General features: G+C 45.6%; 4 protein-coding genes across 12 annotated transcripts in view; all 4 read right to left on the reverse strand.

Moving 5' to 3' along the window:
• The window catches only part of LOC133933387 (mitogen-activated protein kinase kinase kinase kinase 4-like), a 30,810-nt gene extending 29,495 nt beyond the window's left edge, over nt 1–1,315 (reverse strand). For 5 of the 7 annotated variants that reach the window (XM_062380464.1, XM_062380468.1, XM_062380463.1 and 2 more), the window contains exons 1-2: nt 1,021–1,314; nt 613–678 (exon numbers count right to left, since the gene is read on the reverse strand). In XM_062380464.1, coding sequence (XP_062236448.1) covers nt 613–678; nt 1,021–1,077 — 123 coding nt within the window. In that variant the 5' untranslated portion in view covers nt 1,078–1,314. Of the gene's footprint in view, nt 1–612; nt 679–1,020 lie in introns of all 7 variants that reach the window. The other 2 variants (XM_062380466.1, XM_062380467.1) reach the window with 1 other exon arrangement.
• A 2,233-nt stretch (nt 1,316–3,548) lies between these two features.
• chst10 (carbohydrate sulfotransferase 10) lies at nt 3,549–7,765 on the reverse strand. Its single transcript, XM_062380508.1, has 6 exons — nt 7,643–7,765; nt 6,837–6,980; nt 6,649–6,758; nt 6,326–6,551; nt 5,313–5,418; nt 3,549–5,147 (listed from the first exon to the last, which is right to left on the reverse strand). Exons 2-6 carry the CDS (start codon nt 6,928–6,930, stop codon nt 4,595–4,597), a joined length of 1,089 nt encoding a protein of 362 aa, XP_062236492.1. The 5' UTR covers nt 6,931–6,980; nt 7,643–7,765; the 3' UTR covers nt 3,549–4,594.
• An 872-nt stretch (nt 7,766–8,637) lies between these two features.
• On the reverse strand, nt 8,638–10,593 carry rpl31 (ribosomal protein L31). The gene is made up of 5 exons (XM_062380522.1): nt 10,459–10,593; nt 9,868–9,971; nt 9,386–9,511; nt 8,804–8,916; nt 8,638–8,710 (listed from the first exon to the last, which is right to left on the reverse strand). The coding sequence occupies exons 2-5, from the start codon at nt 9,969–9,971 to the stop codon at nt 8,679–8,681; spliced, it is 375 nt and encodes a 124-aa protein (XP_062236506.1). The 5' UTR covers nt 10,459–10,593; the 3' UTR covers nt 8,638–8,678.
• A 1,596-nt stretch (nt 10,594–12,189) lies between these two features.
• On the reverse strand, nt 12,190–21,302 carry zc3h13 (zinc finger CCCH-type containing 13). 3 transcript variants are annotated; one of them, XM_062380454.1, is made up of 21 exons: nt 21,155–21,302; nt 20,634–20,681; nt 20,337–20,504; nt 20,094–20,188; nt 19,836–19,950; nt 19,528–19,639; nt 19,241–19,407; nt 18,977–19,125; nt 18,662–18,862; nt 18,406–18,558; nt 17,966–18,303; nt 17,378–17,830; nt 17,030–17,275; nt 16,382–16,889; nt 16,083–16,279; nt 14,656–15,849; nt 13,796–14,527; nt 13,559–13,702; nt 13,234–13,434; nt 12,911–13,074; nt 12,190–12,810 (listed from the first exon to the last, which is right to left on the reverse strand). In XM_062380454.1, the coding sequence occupies exons 3-21, from the start codon at nt 20,493–20,495 to the stop codon at nt 12,598–12,600; spliced, it is 5,541 nt and encodes a 1,846-aa protein (XP_062236438.1). In that variant the 5' UTR covers nt 20,496–20,504; nt 20,634–20,681; nt 21,155–21,302; the 3' UTR covers nt 12,190–12,597. The 3 variants fall into 3 exon arrangements, with proteins under 3 accessions (XP_062236438.1, XP_062236439.1, XP_062236437.1); XM_062380455.1 differs by lacking the exon at nt 20,634–20,681 and having other exon boundaries at nt 16,167–16,279; nt 21,155–21,298; XM_062380453.1 differs by lacking the exon at nt 20,634–20,681 and having other exon boundaries at nt 21,155–21,298.
• Nucleotides 21,303–21,976: the final 674 nt, after the last annotated feature.

Consider the following 21,976-nt stretch of genomic DNA (forward strand, 5'->3'; position numbering starts at 1 on the left):
TTCCTTCTCAGCAGAGAAATGTGACACCAGGAGCAGATGGCCCGGAGAGACTGGGATTCCCATGCAGTGAACTGGAAAAAGTCCTGATTTTTTATAAAGCAGGATATGATTTTTTTGAGGGGGGGGGGGGGGGGGGCGATTTTGTGAGAAGAAAGAAGAAACACAATCAGCCAACAAGAAGACGTGAGCTCAGCAGCATCTGGATTATGGCTGATACTGTTTCTCCATCCTCGACAGGTGATGCAAGATCGGTGATGCATCCAACTGTAGACTGTCTGATTCACTCTTTAAAACAGACACACACACACTCACACACAGACAGTAGGACAGACACACACTCACACACAGACAGTAGGACAGACAGACAGAAGGACACACAGTCCCAGCCCCTGCTCACACACACACCACAACAAACCAGAATCTGTAATATCACACCTTTCCCCCAGCTTCCCCGTGTCTAATGTGTTGTTTGTGTTGTGTTGGTCCCAGCTACACATCCTAAGTGTGTTACCCTGTCACTCCCTTTGTTCCCCGGCTGGATGGGGGACAGAAAAACAACAGTGGCTGTGCAGAAGAAACCAGGACGGGCCATGCACTGCGCCTGCAACCAACCTTGTATACTTGTCCATAGGTGCCATTTCCAACCACCTCCACCAATTCGAATATCCCAGCTGGATCCTGGAAAAAGAGAAACACAGAAATGGGAGTTTTTCGGGGGGGATGAAGCTTGACGAGGGGGTTCGGTGGGTTCGATCTGTGAAAGGTTCGGTCCGGGGTGAGCCAGCTGTTGCGCCCTGCTCGCCCCTACATGCCAAATGCATCCCGAACAAAGGAAAAAGCAGACACTGGCAACACCTCGCTACGGCTCAGCGGTCATTTTCAAGCCGAGAGCGGCCGCGGAGAGCAGGTTGGAGCTAGCTAACATTAGCCACATCCAAGGGACGTGGGTTGTTTTAATATGAAGGGATGTGGAATACAAGATTTGATGTAGAGAAAACCCGGCTCGGAGGCTCCACTCACCCGCAGGGAAGCCAAGTCTATGTCAACTAGACTTTTAGCCGGAGAGTCGTTCGCCATCTTTTCAAATAAAAGCCGAGCTTCCCGTCGCGTTTGCAGAAAAATGTCCTCCGCTGGAGCACCGGCGGGGCTCGTCCGGACGAGGTGGGGAACTCAGCTGAGGCCGCGTCGCACTCCTCTCCGTGGGGTCCGCTTCTCGGGCAGCAGCCGCTGGAGCTCAGGCTACTCCATGTTGAGGTGGCAGCAGCGGGCTCCCTGTCCGCTCTCTGCCGCTTCTGGCCGCTGGGTGTCGGACGAGCTAGCACGGGTAGCCTAGCCTTCCGCTGCGGACCTTCAGAATAAAAGCCTGGCTCTGAAACAATGCTCTCTAGTGTCTGACAGATGTGACTCATTTAATTTAATATAATCATTTCATTATTATTAGTAGTAGTAGTAGCAGTATAATTATTATGAGTAGTAGCAGTATTATTATTAATGTTGTGTTATCATTATCACCTTTATTTCAGCATCAGCATTATTTCTAGTTGATGTAGTAGTAGTAGTAGTGTTATTAGTGTTATTAGTAGTAATAGCAGTATTATTATAACTTGTATGGTCGTTATCATCATTAGTAGTTGTAGCAGTATAATTATTATGAGTAGTAGTAGCAGTATTATTATTGTTGTGGTCATCATTATTGTCTTCAGTATTATTATTAGTAGTAGTTGATCGAAAAGCAGTAGTAGTATTATTGTTATTATTAGTAGTAGCAGTATTATTATAACTTGTATGGTCATTATCATTATTATTATTGGTAATAGTAGTAGTAGTAGTAGCAGTATTATTATAACTTGTATGGTCATTATCATTATTATTATTGGTAATAGTAGTAGTAGTAGTAGTAGCAGTATTGGTAGTATAATTGTTATTTTGCCTGTGGTACCTGTGCCGAGCTGTTCTCTACTAAGTTCTTAACTTCACATTGTTATCCTCACTTTATTTACCATAAAGTTAAAGACAAATATATATATATATATATATATAAGTGTTGTGGTATGATGTTGAAATTATTTGAAAACTTTGTAAATTAGCAGATTAAATAATGTGAGCCCTAACACAGATTTCATTAAAACAGTATCATGACACTTCCTGTCCTGTAGTAATAGTACATATTGTGGGTGGAGGGCTGCTAATATAAACGAGTTGTGAGCAAAATATGTTAAGAAATCTTGTGAACAGGTTATGCATATACAAGTTAAATTCCTGTCAGACATTTTATTATGAGGTAACCAAGCTGTTCTATTACTCTGGGCCTCCAAGTTCCTTTTATGTTGAAAGCAAAATCAGATCCCTTCCGTTTGCAGCCCGGATGCTTCCGTCCAGCTTGACGCAGCTTTTATGAAGAACCGCACACAGATTAGAAGCCGGTCGGCCTCGCGCAGAAAGAAAAGGGCTGGGCCTCGTTTCACCGAGCATGGACACCGAGGTTATTTAATGCATCGCTCATATCTGACTCTATACCCTCACATCCGCCTGTATATGAGCATCTATACATGTTATACATGCAGCCAGGGCGGGGGAGGCTCAGCATCCTCGTGCACGTGCAACTTCCCTGTCAATATTGTAATCATGGGTGTGGCATGTGAGCAACCTCAGGAGGGATGTTGTGCATGAATATAATTATTTCACATCATCATTAATAATGGAGCCAAATGAACAAATAATGACTTTAAGAATTAGACTTTTCAATTGAGGGAAGTGAATTACAGCTAAATTAATATATTAGCAGACAGATTTGATCACGACATGGGTGTTTTGTCAGTAAAGATTCAGTTTGCTTCATGGAATGATCTTGTTAAGCATGTGAGTGAGTGTGAGTGTGTTTGCAGCCTCAGCTTCCCATCATAGCAAATCAATGTGCACGATAGTGAGCTCTTAAAAGGCCTTGTAGCCCTGCACTTACAGTAATATAAAATAAGTACTATCATATGTGAGTGCTCATCGTGTTTTGTTTTTTTGCAATCCACAGTATTTTGCAACAAAAACACAAAAAACAAGAGGTGGTGTTTCAGTTATTTCTCATAACTCGGCTCTAATACACACATCTGATCTGTTGGTCAAACAAACCTCAAGTCAACACTGACAGGACATGACAGGACAAACCCGTCAGGCAGGGTGAGACACTCAGGATCACACAAGCACAAAGGCTTAACACTTAAAAAGGTTACACTTAAGACACTTAACTAACGCTTAAGCTCTGTAAATCAACTTAAATCCATCTGCCAAGAGGTAAATCTTGAAGTAATGTCACCTATAAAGTAAATCCCTCTTCTCCTCCCATTGGCCCGGACGGTTTTCTGCTGACACATGACGATGAAGTCACTGTTTTGCCCTGATTCCCATGGTTCTAGTGTGAGTGGTGACATTTAGTCTGTGCACTGAGCAGTTTGTGGTAACTGAGCAGGACGTTTTAAAAATGGCTTACACTGCCACCTCGTGGAGATGGAATATTATTGCAGCAACAAACCACAAAACACACAAACAATGAAATATTAAAATCTGAGTCTTCCACATGGAGCTTTATTACTAACCCGTCGTCCAAAATGTAGACACAGCGTCTTACAACCAAGATGCTTCTTTGTGCCACTAGTCAGCCAGTTAATGTTATAAATAGCAACATGTTATACAAATGTTGAGTTGCAGGTCATATCAAGAACATTTACACAGTACCTCTCGGTTATAGAAAAAAAACAAAACTAACAAGCCTTTAAAAATCCAGTGCCAACTTTTCCTTCAACATCCCAGAGCCGATAAATGGAGTGAACGAGGCGGAGCGACCAGAACAGCAGCTACAGTTTTGAATCAGGGAGCGAACAAGGTCTACTGGTCTGTTTGTTACCATTCAGATACAATTTACTGACATTTTAAGAATAATTTAGTGTAATAGAAGACGTTAGGATGACTCAAGTTAAGCAAAAATCAATGATACAAGATATAAAAGTTGAAAAATGGTTGTAAAGATCATTAGTCAGCCGTTTTATTCATGCTTTACTCCCTGATACACACATTGTAGCGTTTGTCTAGCGCAAGAGGTACAGAAAAGACTATTTTGAGGAAACACTCTGTAGCACTGTTCACAGCTTTCAGTGACAGGATGAGTCATTGTAACAGGTGATCCCTACAGTGCAATATGATAGCTACATTACAGGGTCTCGGGCCTGTAACCCTGGCATTATAAGAGTCTCTGACATATAACTGTCATAAATACAAAAGGTAGCAAAGGTTTTTCTCTATTTGACCTGGATTTAATCTTTAAGTTGACTCTTTGTCAGTTCCAGCCCACGACTCTGTAACAGCACTTTTAATATTCGAATATGAGGCAGTACTTTTCCAGTGACTGCAAATATAGGCAGCATCACCACAATCGGTCAGTTACTCCACCAGAGGCGGTTAAAATTAACAGCAACGCGGCTACAGTGCGCCATCTCCTGCATATGAGGCCTTTTCAGCCGCTCAGCTCCGATACACCTCTGTCTCAGCGAACCAAAAATGTTGAGACAATTCATATGAAAACATTTTTAGTCACTATTAATCATTTTTAGTCCAGTAGAAAGTCTGGGCTCGGATAACCAAACAGGTGGAAGTCCCCCTGGTAGCGTGCCAAGAGACGCCGGATGTCTCGCTTGCTGATGGTGGCGAAGTAGTGCTCCACCTTGGACTGGTTGTAGTGGGTGATGCCTGGAGGGATGGACGGGTAGGACACCAGCTTCTCAATGCCGGCCGCTTTGAGGATGTGGGGGGCGTCCTGCTCCAATGTCTCATGGTGGCCGACCACGCTGTAGTGTATTTCGCACGGCGCACACAGCTCCGCGTAAGTCACCCAGTGAATTATGTGCTCACCAAACTGCCGGTCCAAGCGGCGGCGGCCCTCCATGTCGCCCAGGTAGCGGACAAAGTCGTCAAAGTGCAGGCCAGACGCGGAGAGGCTGCTGTCGCGGTGGCTCTTGCGGTATTTGCGGATGATGGCGGGAGCAATGTCATGTTTATACCAAGGCTCGAAGCGAGGGTTCTTCACAAACTTGTCCTTGAATGCAGAAATGAGCCGCTCAAAGGGATCCCTCACAATGAAGAACTTAAAGTAGGTGTTTAATCTGTTGAAGAGGGATTCAGGGTTAACAGTCAGGGTAGGCCAATGAGCATTTCTCCATCAGAAAATCTTGAAATAAATGTTGCCCTTTAAATTAAAGCCAAATGTAAGCCAATCAATACACACTGTTCGTTTTCAGTCATCATCTATCACCAAAACTCCATCTCACCTGTGAGTTATTTCTTGTGGTTTGAGTGATGACAGGCGGGGCAGGCCGTTTTTCTCGTGGTCGTGAACGAGGTTTTCTGGGATCTCATTCACATCAGAGAATCCTCCTGAAGACAATCAACCACATAAATCATTGATTTAATCAGCGAACAAAACAAATGCAACTTCAGCCTTGAAATATTTAGAGCATCGCTTTAATATTTTACCATTTGTGTGCAGCCAACCCATAAAATCATAACTGATGTTCATCAGTCAATCCTTTATTATAATATTTTCTTTGTTCTGGAATTAAAGCAAATTTTGAAAGATTCAAATTCTTACCCTTCGTCCTGAGCTAAAAACAAGGTCTATACACTGTCTTTCAAACTCTGAGTCTCTGGAAATTGAAATGACGTCATGATTGTAGCGAATTGAAGTTGCATCTTATGTAAAAAAAAATTATAAAAATAGACACACATGATGCAACTTCAATTCGCTACAATCATTTCTCTGTTGCTGCATCAGACAGTGAGGTTACAGTCATAAATCTTTATCGGTTTGATCTATATTTCCATTCTCCGCTGCCAGCAGCACTTTGTCCCCATCAGGTTACAACTGAATACACATATTCTCCAATTTTAATCTAACAAATATGATTTCAGCATTGATTAAGGAAATTAAATTCTGCTAAATAATGTTGTGTCGCAGACGATGGTGTTTAAATCAAACTGTTCACTTATTGACTATTTTCTTCAACTCAGCTTCTTTCCTCCCTGATCTTTTAAGATAAATATCCATTAATACCTAACATTTATCTTTTGCCCCAGCTCTGTATTTGCCTGTTTCCATTTTTCCTTCACCATGCACGCACTTGAGTCACAACATCCTCAGAGCAGATCAAACTAACTCCGATGAGCTGCTCAGCAGACAAAACGTAGTCCCCCATCACATAGTTCACCAGGGATTGGCTGAGAGGATCTGCAACCAAGAACTTGAATCCCTGATTGTTCCTCCCTTTGTCCAGTCCACACTTACCATTGAGCACAATGAGGACCTTCTTCCACTGCGTGTTTCCCACTTTAGGCGTCTGGCAGAACAAGATCTTCTGTTTGTCGCAGACAAAGATTCGATCCAGGACGAACTTGCTGATGGAGACATGGGTCAAATTCCTGAGGCTGCTGTTCTTACACATGGACGACAGCAGCTCATTCCGCCTATCGGTGACTGCCTGCCAATCTGTCAGTGTGGGTGCTTCAGAAGGCTGAAACACAAAAACACAAAAACAACACTAATGTGATTGATAGTTATTTTAACATGATTGTGCTCAGTTTTGTTAGAACGTATATAAAAGTATTAACCTGATCTGAAGGTTGGGGGGCAGCTTTTTCTTGACTGGAATCTGGTATGGGTTGATTCAGCTTGGCGTCTGGTAGAGTCCAACTCTGACCAGCCAGCCTCTCTCCATAATCTGAAAACAACAAGTCAGAGCTGGTTGAACATCGCATCCACAACAAATGGCGGTCTACGACAGGATCCAGCATCTCACCGTCCACGGCTCTGTAGCTGATGAACTTGCTGACGAACATGAGGATGAGCAGCACCCAGCCGCAAGCCCCGAGGAGCAGCCAGTGGTGCCGCATCGCTCCGCACGTCAGCCGAGGGCCATGGAAACACTGTGCCGAGCTCCCACCTGCACACACATGGAGGCTTTACCGGGGACAGCATGCTATTGCTAACACTAGCACCACTCACGTAATGTCTGTTAACACCTCACTACGTTATGTGCGTGTCAAGTTATAGAGTTAGCTAAACACACACACACACATATATATATCCCTGCCCATCTGCTCATGTGATAACTGATGACATAAGCTAACATTAGTGCATTAAGTTTGTTTGTTATTGTTAGCCACCTAATGCTAACACAAACGTATTCACGCACATACACAGCAGCCACTGTTGGCTGTATTCAATGAAGCTAACGTTTATTCATTAGAGTTAGCCTTCCATAAGTTATACCTGTCACCTTGCCTTAAGGTTTGCTAGCACCTCACCACGTTACATCGCTGTTAAGTTATGGAGTTAGCTTAGCTACGTGTGGATCCTTGCTTAGCTGCTAATTCAATAGGTTATGATTATTATGATTACATTACTACATTTAGACTGTGTAGTTGTTAGCCACAATATGCTAACTCATATAGTAGCCTCTGTTAACTGTATTTAATGAAGCTAACTTGTAGTAAGCTCAACAGCTAGCCACACCTGACCCTCCCAGACAACTTGTACTACGCTAGTTTTTCTCGCTTCGCATGTGAAGTCAACACAGACACACTCTCTTCTACTTCCTCTTACCTTCTTATTGGAGTTACATCTATTTCAAAGCTGCACTAACTCTGTGAAAGACGCTGCTGCTGCGCCCTGTTTGTTCTTCTTTAACCCAGTTTGCATGATGCCACGCCTACTTCCGTGTTAGGGAGAGGACCCGGTGTAGTCCCGAGTTCCGCCTGTAACTATATCGAATTTGCATAATCTCCTTTGTTGGTTTTTATTAATGATCCTATGCATATTGTTCATGAATGTTTAGAGTGAATTATTTATTAGACCCAGTTAAAGACGCATTTCCTTGCAATTAGCCTGAGTTCGTTAAAATGTGTAAAAATACAATAAAATAATGCCTGAGCTAAAACACGTTTTACTACACTTTGATTTAAGTGTTAGTGTTGAAGAGCTGCTGCCATGTAATTCATTTGCAGATATTTAAGAATGAAAGGTATTTGGTTCCTAGATACAGAAATAAAGTTGTGAATGTACTATTTGTCAATTGTTTATTTGATTAATTGCTAAGATTGGCATCCCCTTCCTTTTTATGACTAGAAAGTGTATTAATATTCTTAGTGTGATGTCAAAACAGACCAAAATATCATCTGGGAAGAGTTTGACCCTAAAGAGTCAAAAAAGAGACCTGGGAGGAAGATGCATTATTTGGCAAAGCAGTAAATTTGCAATTTTTTAACAACCTGAATATCCTACCTGCTGATTGTGATAAATCTGTGACTAAATGTATATATCTGATCAAAACATCTGGATGACCTCAACTGTCACATTGGTATTTTCAGTGTATACAGATTCAACAATACTAATGTTAACTAGAACAAAGGCATCACTTTTTAAGGTAGATGTGTCAGTCTGTCAAGGATTACGTCACAAATAACCATGTAACTATTACCAGGTTACTGTTAGAACTGTCAGTCATGGGATATTGATAATATAAACATAACTATAAGAAACAACCCAAATCAAACATTCAGTCGAGTACAGAATCGGAAAGAAAGACGCAAAACAAGAGCTCTTTTTTGTTTCATTTATTCCACTCGCAGAGGGGACAAATTTAGTTTTCATCAACATTGACTGTCTGCAGACCTGTTGGGGAAAGAAGAGAGTGAGTTGTCAGTGAGAGGTCGTTTTTGCTTCATTATTTATTTATTATTTGAAAGTCCATGAACATGTGTTTACCTTTGCATGTGGTGACAGGAACGTACGTGACCAGGGTGTACAGTTTGTTGGGAGAGTCCTCATCCTCGTTACGCTTCCTGGACAGACGTACGCGTATCCTGTACGGCACGTTCCTGAAAAACATAATAGATACAGATGTAAGCTATTTGATAAGTTGCTGCAAACTTCACAGGCCTGCAGATGTGCCACGATGGCAAGTAAATCTCAAAACACTGTCAAACTGAGTGACCTAATAAAATGTCACGATAAATGAGATGCGGTGGGTCAAGGGGGCATTGTGCGCTGAACCCACACTCAGATGTTGAAAACTACAGTGAACAAATTAATATGTTGTCATGGGAAAAACCTTGAATGTCTTTTCTTCAGCCTTTAAGATACAGTGATCTAAGCAAAGATAGTTATAACTTCTTATACGTCTTGAGTGACAGCCAACAGATGCCAATTAGTTTGTTTCCCTATATTAGTCCCATCACATTCAAACTAGTGGCAATTTACTCATTGAAACGTACCTACACAACATTTTAGAAATTGAACTTAAAGCTGTTGATTCTTTAGATGTGAGCACTGAGGTTATCCTCTCACCTGACACCCTTGCTCCACACTGCCTTGTTGAGACGAGTGTCGATGCGCACATCGGGAGTTCCCATCTCCTTCACTGCGAACTTGCGGATCTCCTTGATGGCACGGGGGGCCCTCTTCTTGAAACCCCTGTAAGACATTACCAGTATTAACAAGAGATGCTGACTGTGGTCAAACAAACACTTAGGTCCTCAGTTCACTGGATCTTTATATTATTAATATAATACGACACTGAAATGTTGGTTGTATTCGAAATCTAATGAGTGAATATTAGTTGTGACACCAACCAAAACTAATGTATACCTGCACTTTTCAGTGTTCAGCACTGACACACATGTTTCTATCCCTTTTTGCAAACTCACTTTAAAACAAATCTGAAAAGAAAGATCTGAGCATCATTTAAAACTGACCTCAAGTAAACACTAACTTATGAGCTTATTAGTCCACATGGCCCCAGCCTCCCGTGTCCTCTTCCCAGTACTCACACTCCATGGATGCGCTTGTGAACGTTGATGGTGTACTCTCTGGTCACCACCTCGTTGATGGCTGAACGCCCCTTCTTCTTCTCTCCTTTCTTAGTTGGGGCCATCTGCAGAGCAACAAACTAGCATTAGTACAAGAGAGCACGTTAGCATGTTCGGCGCTAGCACCGCTAGCCAACATCAGTGTATTTGACGGGAGGCAAGTGCTAACGTCAACTTTGGCTAAGCTAACGCGGGGCTTACGTTATTTTAAACGACAGGGTAAACACAGGAGCATGAATGAAGAATTACACAAAATCAAACTGGCACCATTATTTTAACTATTTGACAATAAGACACGTCTGTGGAGCAGACGGAGCAAACTCGACTGAGCCACAATGGCAGCTGGAAGCCACCGGGGCTCAGTGGACCCGAGCGCGACCATCCGCCCTCTTTAATCACATTTATCGACTTTCAACCGCCTCAAAACTCTCGGATATAAAACGATAGAGCGATGATATGTGTAGTTATACGTGATGTTTGGTGAATTAGAGCTTTAATGTGGTAGGATGGCGTCAGATTGGAGGGAATCGAAATCCCGGAGAAAATACTCACATCGACTCTAGGTTGAGACGGAAGCCGGAAGGACGGAACCAACGGCGAAGGATTGTGGGTAAAGGAAACCGGTCCGTTTCTCGTCCACAACAGCGGCGCACGCACAAAGGTTCCTAGTTTTGATGCTGTCCAACACCTGTTAATATGTAAGAACCAAACTAAACAGACCATGAAATAAACTTGGATATTATACTTTTTTGTGTTTGTTTATTAAATCATACAAATTAAAACAATGATTATACTTATAATTCAACCAAAAACTACAATGAGGAACCAAGTAACAGGCAGTAAAAAAATAAGGTTTATAATAAACAGTATTTTACCATCTGTCATTTTTACCATCTTTATATGTTTAGAAAATAGTTGAACCAGTCAGTCTTAAGAACAGCTTCTTTATTTAACCAAAATAACATTCTGTAGCCATTAAGACTATTTACACAACATATAAAGACATGTTATACAAATACATTTTAAACTGATATTTGCACCTTTGACAATTATGTGATAGGCAGAATTAGTTAAAAAAAATCATTCATGTTTATATACACACAAGGTTTTGAATCAGTTAGAGAATATAATATTTTACCCCATTCACAATATAATAAATATATATTTTTGTGATGTGTAACCAGATCTGTTTGTGTGGGTTCCCCTATAAAACACTTGCTTTGTTCATATAAACGATAGAACACATGAGACATAACAACTTTTAGAGTATTGAAGTATAGATCCTGGATGTAGAACTTCCTCTCTAGACTGTAGGAGTGACGATTCTTTATCACTCATTCATAAAGGTAACACAAGCTTTATGTGGCTGCAATCATACACTGTAGTACTTACCTAAAAAAAATGCTAAAGTCCACATCTTGTAATGATCTTCATTGCTCCTCTTAAACTACTTATAATGGATTTTAAACTAGCACCTGGTTAGAACTTGGCAAATGTCATACATTTATTGTACAGTAAAATAAAAATACAGTCAACCCAGATATCGTTACTTGCACATGTTGCCATGATAAAGAAACACGCTGGGAAAGTGTCTGTAGACATCGTAGAGATCTCAGGCGTCATGAGAGCCAAGCGTCTCTGCGTCTGTAATGTCACTGAGGTGTCAGGTCACAGTCTGACGGCCCGGAGGAGGAGGCTTCACGTTAAATCCAGGTTTCTCTACAATAACGGCATTACCCCCTAGTGTAATTCTGTTCATTATTTGTCCTCTGAATTCTCACAGCATGTTTAATCCAACGTACTTTTTTAAAACTGTGACTGGATGAAGAAGCACTATGACACAGAGGTGAGGTGTCAAGTTCAAATTAATTATCTTCAGTCATTTGTTTTTTTTTACCTAAGCACTCTAGTGTCTTTTCCTACTGGGAGCACTGGGGCTCCTTTTTGGACGGCGTGGGCTGTTTGAGGCGAGTCCTCCCACATGGCAGTGATGGCGATCTGGCATTCCGCAGTGTTCTCAGGACGACATTGCCGAAACTATTCAACACAAATACATGAACCGAAAAAAAAAAGCAACAGTTTCCACAAACCCACAGTTGTAACAACTAACAGTGGAGGAATAGTTTGGCAGTGCTTGTTCAAGAGAAAACATTCATTCAAGTCCCGGCAGGATGTTTCACTTTCAGTGTTGCTGATCAATAACTGGTCATCACAACTACAAGTGCCACATTATTTGAAGGCTGCACAGCCACTTTGTACAAAGCAAAAGACCCGTTACAGAACTCAACATCTAATCATTTTAATGCACAGTTGTTGTGAACCAATGCACAATATATGAAAACAAGTCATAAGAACTTGGTTAGGCAGGTGAAATGGACAATTAAAAAGATGCTGTAAAATACTGTAATGCACACGCACAAAAAAATTCATGACATCATTTCACATGTTGTATGTTTCTCGTACGCCGTTCATGACACGTCTCCATAGGCTAGAAAGTCCAATAGTCTATGGCACAGCACTTGCAGGTCGTCAAAAACATGTTAAGCATAAATGAAATCCACAAATTTGCCGTTATTGTTTATTTTCTCTTGTATCTAAAAAGGCTGTGTATGTAATGCAATGGGGAAGAGAGATTCAGAGTTTAAGAGAGATGACGGCGAAGAAGTCTTTTACTCGCTAAGCTCATTTCTTTCAGGACACACACACCTCAGGCTGAGCTGTGCTGAGCTTACTACTACTACTACTACTACCGGCTGCAGAAACCTCGGCCGCCGGTGCCGACCCGCTGTCGGGCCGTCCCAGGACAGAAGCCTGGCCAGCCACGGTCCTTCTGAAGAGACGCATGCTCATCTGCAGCAGCTCGTTGTCTACCACCGGCGTAGTGGGGTACTGCTTGATTAGGCCCTGAGGGAGAAAAGAAGATAAAGAGATTTAAGGGGGTTTAATTTGGAGAAAACAGAGACGATCAATACAGAAAAGGGCAAAACTAAATTCATGTATCTACCTTGTCATTTTTTAACAGCTGCCGACGGATGGCGAAGTCTCTGCGGGCACACAGGGCCTTGCAGCAGGGCCCGAGGTTTGTCAGTAGACCTGCCCGCTCCACCCGCCTGTTCAGGGCCGCCATGTTCAAGGCCCCAAGCTCATGCTCAAACAGCTTGTCGGCATCTGGAAAGATGGAGGAGAACACAAGTTTTAGACGAATGGATCTCACAAAAGAAATCGACACTATCCCAATTCTAAACTATAGTAAAAATACAGAGTTTGCAGATTAAAAACATGGAATCATGTTGTGAATTTATGGTTCAACATTGTCACAATTCTCACCTTTAGGGTCGTCCATCTCAGACCTGCACACCTCTTTGACCTGCTCCAGGAGCTTGGGCCCCGCGAGTCGCTTAGAGATGCCCGTCCTAAGAAGCACGGCCCCTGGGGTGAATCGGAGCAACGCTGCCCCTGCTGCCCGGGGTTCCTGCTTCTTTTTGGCCATCAGGCTGGACCAGTCCACATCGATCACATCCAGAGGACCTGTCGAGTTGGAGAAATGGGGATTTCAATTTCCAAGCTGGATCTTTATGGTTTTATTGTCTTGTTATGATTTACATAGTACTCCAATTCAGACATTTTCCATAGTGTAGGAATTCCCCGCTACCTGTCATTTTTTCATCGTCCTGCTGATCCTCTTTTTTCTGACTATCAGCCAGAATTTCATCCAGCTCGTCATCACTGATTGGCTCATACTCCTCGCCAACAGATGGCACTGATTGGCCATCGTCTTCTTTACCGTCGTGGTCTCCTGAGAACACAGCACACACAGATTCCTTTAAACCCACGCTGGAAAATTGAAAAAAGGTGACACTGAAACGCAGAGATGCTTGAATCCTCTTACCGTCAATGCTGTCTGTCTTCTCCAGCTCCCGTTCCCGTGGCTCTCCCATGAGATGGTGACTGTTGCTGGCTTTCTCGGTCTCAGGTTGGCCAAAGGCTTCTCTCGGCAGCAGAGGCTCATATTCGCTCCTCTCCGGCCGCATCATGTCCCCTCTCATGTCTCCTCTCATGTCTCCTCTCATGTCTCCTCTCATGTCCCCTCTCATGTCCCCTCTCATGTCCCCTCTCATGTCTCCCCTCAGGTCCCCTCGTCCTACAGGCCTGAGGTCCCCGTGGGGAGGCAGGTCCATCATTATCATCCTCTCTCGATCGCCATCCCTCTCGCCTCTACTGTCTCTCTCCCGGCCCCTCTCCCGCTCCCTTTCCCGCTCATGCTGCTGGATGAGTCCTTCAGGGAGCAAGCGTTCCCTGTCCCTGATGTCCCGTTCCCTCAGGAGAGGTTCACGGCCGGGACGGATGAGCAAGGGCTCTCGTCCCCTGCTGGGCCAGTCCCTTGGTTCTGCTTCCCAGTCTCGTGGTTGTTGGAGGGGCTGCTGGAGAAGCAACGGTTGCTGCTGCGGCTGTTGGGGAGGAGGAGGCCGGAGGTCCTTACGGTCTCGCTCCCGCTCGAACGGCTCCCGCTCTCTCTCCCGCTCTCTACTGTCATAGGAGCCTGCGCGTGACCGGGATCTGGTCTGTCTCTCGGAGTCAGGAGAGCTGCGTCTGGAGCTGTGGCTGTGAGAATCCTGCCGGTCTATGAGACAACAGAGAACATTAGGGTTTTAAATGAGTAACATACTGCTGTGTTGTCTGTACTGTTCCTCGATGCATTTGGCAAGAAGGAACTATGATTCCATGATGTGTTTGATAGTGTGAGTTTACCTGATGAGGTGCTGCGGCTGGGCTCTCCTCTCCTCAGCTGGTCAATTCGAGATTTCCTCTCAGCCACAGGAGGCTCATTTACAACCGGCCTCTCTCTCTCCCTCTCTCGTTCTCGGTCGCGGGAGTTGGTGCCCGGCTGTCTTCCCCGGCGGGATCGTGGACCCTGGGGGTCCTCGCGGTTTGAGGACTCATTAGAGGGTGATCTCAGGCGTCGAGATGATGTGCGGCTCTGGTTGCTTCCCATGCTGCTGCTGCGCGTCTGCTCTGGAGGAGGTTTGCGGAGCAGGGGCTGGGACATGAGAGGCTGTGGAGTCAAAGTCTGCAGAAGCATTGGCGGATCCTGGGGGAGTAGCGGGGCAATGGCTGGGGGGTTACACCTCTCCCTGTCCCTGCCCAGCCGAGGACCAGCACTTCTCCTAAGGGGCTCAGCAGGAGCCAGGGGAGCTGTGACCTCTTCATCTGACCAGTCACTGAAGTTGTCCATTTTTGGGAGTGGAGACGGCTCTGCGCTGACTACAGGAGCACGGTTATCAGGCCTCATTGAGGGTGGTGGGGTCCGGGGACCCCTCTTCTTCTTATTATGTGGCTGATGAGCTGCAGTTTCCTCCTCAGATACATCAGACTCTGCTCCTCGCGAGCGTTTCCTCTTTCTGTCAAGCGCCTTCTTCTTGGGAACTTTCCTGGGTGATTGCAAGGCTGGAGGAGCATCTGCAGGAGCAGCAGCTGGGGGCTCAATGTTTAAACGGTCCCCTACTGGAGCTAAAATCTTGCCAGTGTTTATCTCTTCATCTTTGCGACCCTTCTTCAGCCCTTTCCTCAGTGACTTTGTCTTCTTCTTGCCTTCCTCATGGGGCTGGTTTCCAGTTGTGTTTTCACTGCTGGTGACGAGGACTTGAGGAGGAGGTGGAGGAGGAGCAGGAGGTGGCGTGGATTCTCGCTGGTCTCTGCCTCTGACACGGGAGTCCGGCGCCTCTGAAAGGTGGTCTGCCCGCCTATCGCCTCCTCTGTTGCGGTCCCCACGAGGCTCTACGTCTTCATGTCGACTGCGTGCCTCCCGTTTGTCCACCGCTCCTCTGCGCTCCTCATCCTTCCAGTGACTGGGCTTGTCATCAGAAGGAGCCGGCCTCGGTGGAGAACGCAGCAGGGGCTCCTGGGGTCGCACCACCTGGCTCAGCAGACGATGCTTGTCGCCACCTGCACACAGAACAGTCACATGACTACACTTGGACCTTCAAGGGTTCAGATCAGACAGATGAAGACTAATTCTAGACTTATTCTTAAAATAACGGTTCTGTAAAACAAAGTCCAAGCTAAACCAAGGAAAACTAAACTTCAAATAGTTAAAAGGGAATTCCAGTGTGTGCATTATACAAGAAGCGCATTCCCCATCAAACAGGAGTGTGTCCCTTCAAAAAGAATTTGCCTACTGTCAGATGTAGGCGGACACATTGGGCTGGGGAGGAGGGGCTGTGGGTGGAGCTTAGCCTGCCCTCGGCCAATCGGGCGCTCACTTTTGTCTTCTCCACTGTTGTAGCCGTCGCTGTCCGCCGGACTGAGGTCCCTAGCTGCTCGCTTCGGGCTGGCCCGGGGGCTCGGGCTGCTCTCTGGCCGGGGCCTCTTACGACTAAAGGAGGAAATAAACGTTTTTACAGTTTGATCATTACACCTCTGAAGTTTGAATACTGTGGTCATGTACAAGAGAGAAATAGATTAAGTGGATACTTGCCTCGTCTTGCGATCGTCCCGGGTGTCTCGAACAGGCCGCTCCTCCCTGGTGTCATCTCTCCTCTCCCGCCTATCCTCCCTTCCCCTCTCTCTCTCCCTTTCCTCCCATTCGCGCTGCCTCTCTCGCTCTCGCTCCCGCTGCTCCCTCTCCCGTTCTCGCTCCTTCCGCTCCCTCTCGCGCTCCCTCTCTCTCTCCCTCTCCTCTCGCTCCCGTTCCCTCTCCTCACGCTCGCGCTCCCTCTCTCGTTCCCGCTCGCGCTCCCTCTCCCTCTCCCTGGCCCGCTCCCTCTCTGCAGCCTCCCTCTCCTTCTCGCGCTCCTTTTCCCTCTCCTTCTCTTTTTCCTTCTCCCTCTCCCGTTCCTTGTCCCTTTCCCGCTCTCTCTCTCGTTCGCGGGTCCGGTCGTCTCGTCTCTCCTCCACTCTTTCTGTCCTGCGATCGTCTCTCCTATCCTCCCTCTCAGGCTCATCTGATCTCCCCTGGTGTCTGTTTGGAGAAGCTGCTCTTTGATCTGGGAAAACAGAAAGTTTACATTGTTAGCTGATCAAAAAAAATACAATACTCGCGACATTGTTTTTAATCTACTGCAGGGGCATTCCTGTTTACTTACTATTTACACAAGCTTAAAATAAAGCAAACCCAAACCCCTACCTCTCTCTCGGTTGTCTCTGCGATCCCTCTCTCCGTGACCTCCTCTCCTGTCATAGGAGGAGTCCCGGGCCTGCTCTCTTCGGTCACCATCATAGCGATCTCGGTCTGAGCCCCTCTCCGAGCTTCTTTCGGTAGCGCTGCGATCTGTGCTCCTCTCCACACTCCTCTCTCGCGCCACACTGCTTCGGGACTCCCAGTTGTCGTGGGTACTTTCCAGTTGGGAACCTCTGGAGTTTCTGTTTGAGCCTGACAGATGATAAAATACAGTAAGAAAAAAACCAAGCACAGTGTAGTAGTTTGTCAGTGACTGCAAATTATATAGAAGCTAAATGCAATGTTAGTTATTACCTTTATCAGAGGTTTCAGTTGTACGCCCTCTCCCTCTTCCGTTCCTCTCAGCTCTGTCTGCCCTGTTCTCAGTCCTCACTCCATCCTCACGGCCATGTCCTCTCCCATAACTCCTGTCGTCCTGAGCGGGTTCCTCCTTCCTGTAAGTATCAGTCCTCTCCCTCTCTCGCTCCTTCTCTCGATCTCTGTCCTTATCCCGGTCCCTCTCTCGTTCCCGCTCGCGATCCCGCCGCTCCAGGGACTCTCGACTGGACCGGGTGTCTGTCCTGGTCTCTTTGGAGTCCTTTACATCCCTGCTGTCTCGATGGTCGCGGACGGTTTCCCGTCCTCTATCGCGAGTGTCCCGTCGCTCACGAGCCTCCCTGGTCTCCCTGTCGTCACGTGATGAGACCTGTTCCGAGTCATAGTCCCGGTCGTCACGGACACTGTCTTTCTCTCGCTTGCTGCGGCTGTCTGTTTGGAAAAGACACAGATTATTTACCAAGTGATTGGATTTGCCTTTATAGCCTCATGGCACAATGTGGTAAAGAAGTATATAACAGAGAGATACAAGAAAAAAACAGTAAAACAGCACAATTATACCAATACCATCTCTGTGCTCATGTCTGCGCTCCTGGGCGGGCGGACTCCTCTCTCGGTCACCACGACTCCTCTCGCGGCCCCTGGAGTGCTGCCGGCCAGGGCTTGATCTGTTGGAGCGGCGTCGGGGAGACGAGGCGTCATGGGAGGCCGGAGGTGACCTGGAGCGCCTGGAGCTCTGTGGTGAGGACCCTGCTGCAGCACTGCTCCGGTGGTAGGTGGGAGAGGAGGAGCGTCGCCGGCGAGGAGACGGCGAGTGGCGCTGCGCAGAGGAGCCAGAGTGGGACGACGGGGAGTGGTGGCGTGAAGGAGTAGGGGACCGCTGGTGGCGTGGAGGAGACGGAGACCTGCAGCGACAAAATAAATGAGTGTTACCCTGCCCACACTTTACTGATCTAAATGAATAATGTAAGACAATTAAGAATATATTTTATTTCACATGTGCTTACCTGCGAGGAGGGGAGACCAGCACTGAGGTTTTATGGGACGAAGCTTTAGGAGAGGTGGATTTCTTCCGGACTGTGGGCGAAGGACATCTGGTGGGAGAAGGCTCTTCTGATGTCACCGACCGCTTGGCTTTGTGGGAACTGTCTGATCGGTCTCTGTAAAAAGTTCAGATTCAAAAGAATGAGGATTATAAGTTGAGCTGACTAACTGGAGAGACAGTTGCAGTAGCAGTTAACCAACGATAGGTCCACAATATACCTGCGTTTCTCCTTCTTCTCTTTGTGTTTCTCTGTATCTCGTCCCCGATCTTTCCCCTCCTTCGGCTTTTCCTCAGACTTCTCCTTGTTTTTGTGCTTGCATTTGTGTTTCTTCCCAACCACAGGGAGGTCCAGAGGGACTGGTGGAGGAGGACTTGGGGTACGAGGTCCTTTCTTTTTACTGTGGCTCCCTTTTGTAGACCTGGTTGGAAAAAGATAGAAACGGCTCAAATTGGACATCTAAATGGACAACATTTTTATAAAATCTCTTGCTTACTAGACCAAAAGAATTGAAAACTGAACAAAAAAAACACACCTGGTAGATTCTGAAACAGGCGAGGAAATGGACGCCTTCTTTTCTTTCTTCCCAGAGCCTGGCCCTTTTGTTCCACTTTTGTGTTTCGGGGAGACACCGGACTTCCTTGGTGACAGTGAATCTTTGGAACTCAACTGCTCTGGGCAGGCCTGAGGGGAGGGACAACAATCTGATCATGAATCCCACGTATAGACCATATTTCAATGCATTGAATCCCCCTGGAGGAATTAAAACAAAAGAAGGGAGAAACTCATCACTGCACACCTTCGTCAAGGCGGTGGTTCTGGTTTTGGCAGGGGTCTCTTCTTTCTTGATGACAATCTCCTCCCTCTTTTCCAGGTTCTCCTGCTCCAATTTCATCAACTCGCGTTGAATCTTCTGGCGCTTCATTTCTAGGGATAACTCGTAGTCGTAGTCACCGATATCTGAGTCTGTCAGTCAAGTCAGAGAGCATATTAATAATATTAAGGTAACATGAAATAATAAAATCAACTAACTAAATTCATCAGGTCACTTGTCCATTAAATATTTAACAAATCAAGGTACTGAACCTTCTCGATTGGTTTCCCACTCTGTGGGCTCTTCTTCACTTGCTGGAGTGCGTTCCTTTGTGATCTTTATGTCCTCCTTCTCCCTGTGTCGGCCTCTGGAGGAACTTCTCTGCTGCACATAGGGACAAACACACTGATGTTGGAATGACGCAGACGTGTTGCATCAACTCATTTGCTACCTCTTGTTTACATAGACTAAATGCTCAATACACAATTGAAGTCCACCAAAGCCATTTCTTCATTTAAAATAGAGTGTATACCTACACATTCACCGACAGATGACTACTTTCAAATGTCAGAGAACTCACTCTTGCTGTCGGGGATGCGGGCTCGTCTACGTCACGCTTCAGGTTTTCTGAGTCAACATCCTGTCTTTTATTCTTCATCCTCTCCCGCAGATCACCTGTGGGCCGCTCGGTTGACCTGATACATTACAGAAGCAAAGAAAAGAAAACACCCAGACATGTAGTGAAGCAACTGTACAGATCATACATCCAAGTGGATATGGACAGAATTAAAAAGAAAAATCCACATGGCAAAGGAGGGATGTAGGCTAGCCGTCTTACCGGAATCCTTTGGCCCGTGGTTGAGTTCCATGTGTGTAGCGACAAGTGTTGCCGTAACTGCAATTTCCGGTCTTCAACCAATTTCTGCAGTGACTCTGAAAGGGACAAACACAGAGATGAATGAGACCGAGAAACATCCACTGACTGAACCGAGAGGCGAACAATAAATCACAAAACAAGCATTATAAAAACTCTTGAAACCCCAGCTGGCATTCATGTGTGTGCAGTCTTCTTCATACATACATCAGCAGCATTACTCCCAGTGCTGGGACCGAGTCTCTCGAACACGCTGGGCCGACGGGAGGGGGCGGCGGGGTTGCTGGTGCTGCTGGTCGCGGTGCTGCTGCTGTCAGATATGGTCTTTGAATTCTCCACTGTTACTTTCCGCCTGATCTTGGACATTCTGCAGGACTGAATGAAAAAACACAGGTGCGTGACATGTCTGCGTGGCGTCACCTGCAACAGCACAAGTCCACTCTCAGAAAGAATGTTACAAATACAAGTGAATGGACTAAAGGCTTTAAAAAAAACACCACGTACAACTGTACAACGCTGGCGGATGCACGTCCATTCCTCACTTCATTCATTCTGAGTGCAAAGACACACATGTTAGCATATGAAGCTACGACTGAGACGCACACATTTGAGTTAGTACTCTACAGTTCTTGCTGCAACAGGTTTCCAATCGGTTTCCGCACAGGCACGCGTGTAAAACACAAAAGTAGACGCTCTGTTGTTGTCCTGTGCTGCTTCTCACTTCTATCAAGCTAGTCTTAATGCTAGCTAGCTTAACATTAGCTCACGTTCTAGGCTAAGCGCACGACTCGAACGTAATTGTTTATGTCTCGCGTCCATTCGGGGTTTATGTAAAACCCAGCCAGTTAGTGGCTGACGGGTTTTAACTTAGCGTGACTCACACTGGTGAGCACAAGCGAGTGGGTGCTAATGCTAACGTTAGCAAGCCAGGGGGATAATGGTGTTCTATCGCAGCGCGGGGGCCTCGCAGCCGCCTGCAAGCCGCTTCTCTGCCGGGCAGCGTGGAGGGAAAACAGCCGCCTCACCCAGGATATTGAGTCGGTGTCGCATCTACTTTGGTCCGGCGAGGGGATTCAGTTCGTGTAGAAATAACAAGGCTTTACTCTTTCGAACCAGAGGCAGAAACTGCCCGGAGCTCGTTCATGGTGGCGGAGGGAGCGCAGTTTACGGCCGCTTCTTCTTCTCTTGTTTGTTAGGATGAGGCTTGGACTCCAGCGTGCTGCGTCAGCGCCATCTATTGGTAATGTGACCGCACTACCCATCAGAATCAGATCAGAATCAGATAATTTTTATTGCAATGTATTTTGGTACACACAGGAAATTGCCTTGGTGTGGTTGGTGCACTGTACAAACAACAATATAGAAAACAACAACAATATTGAACAACAATATATACAGTAAGTAGAGTTACGTGCGGTTCTAAGGTGCAGAGATTGGTGATAATGCCAATAATATAGAGTTATAAATTATGTGAGGGGGGGGAGGGGGGGGTCAGCCAGTGAGGTGTTGAAGATGTCCGTGAACACTGGAGACAGCTGATCCGCATAGTGCCTCAGTGTGGAGGGGGAGACAGTGTCTGGTCCAGTTGCCTTGCGGGGGTTCAGTTTCTTATCGGCCATACCATTGACTTTATATAAAGAATTAACATTTATACACCCGGCGATTCATTTTGATTTATTTATAATGTTTGTATCACAACGTATAAGACTGTATTTACAATATTCAATTATTTTATAATTGTCATAAACTTGAATTTAATGGATGCAATGATTTTATATTTCATATCCCTATATACAGTCTATTTAATTTATTTAGTTAGTTTTTTGCTTTTTAAAATGTCATAACAT

Source organism: Platichthys flesus, chromosome 22 (assembly GCF_949316205.1).
Source record: "Platichthys flesus chromosome 22, fPlaFle2.1, whole genome shotgun sequence".
Lineage (NCBI taxonomy): Eukaryota > Metazoa > Chordata > Actinopteri > Pleuronectiformes > Pleuronectidae > Platichthys > Platichthys flesus.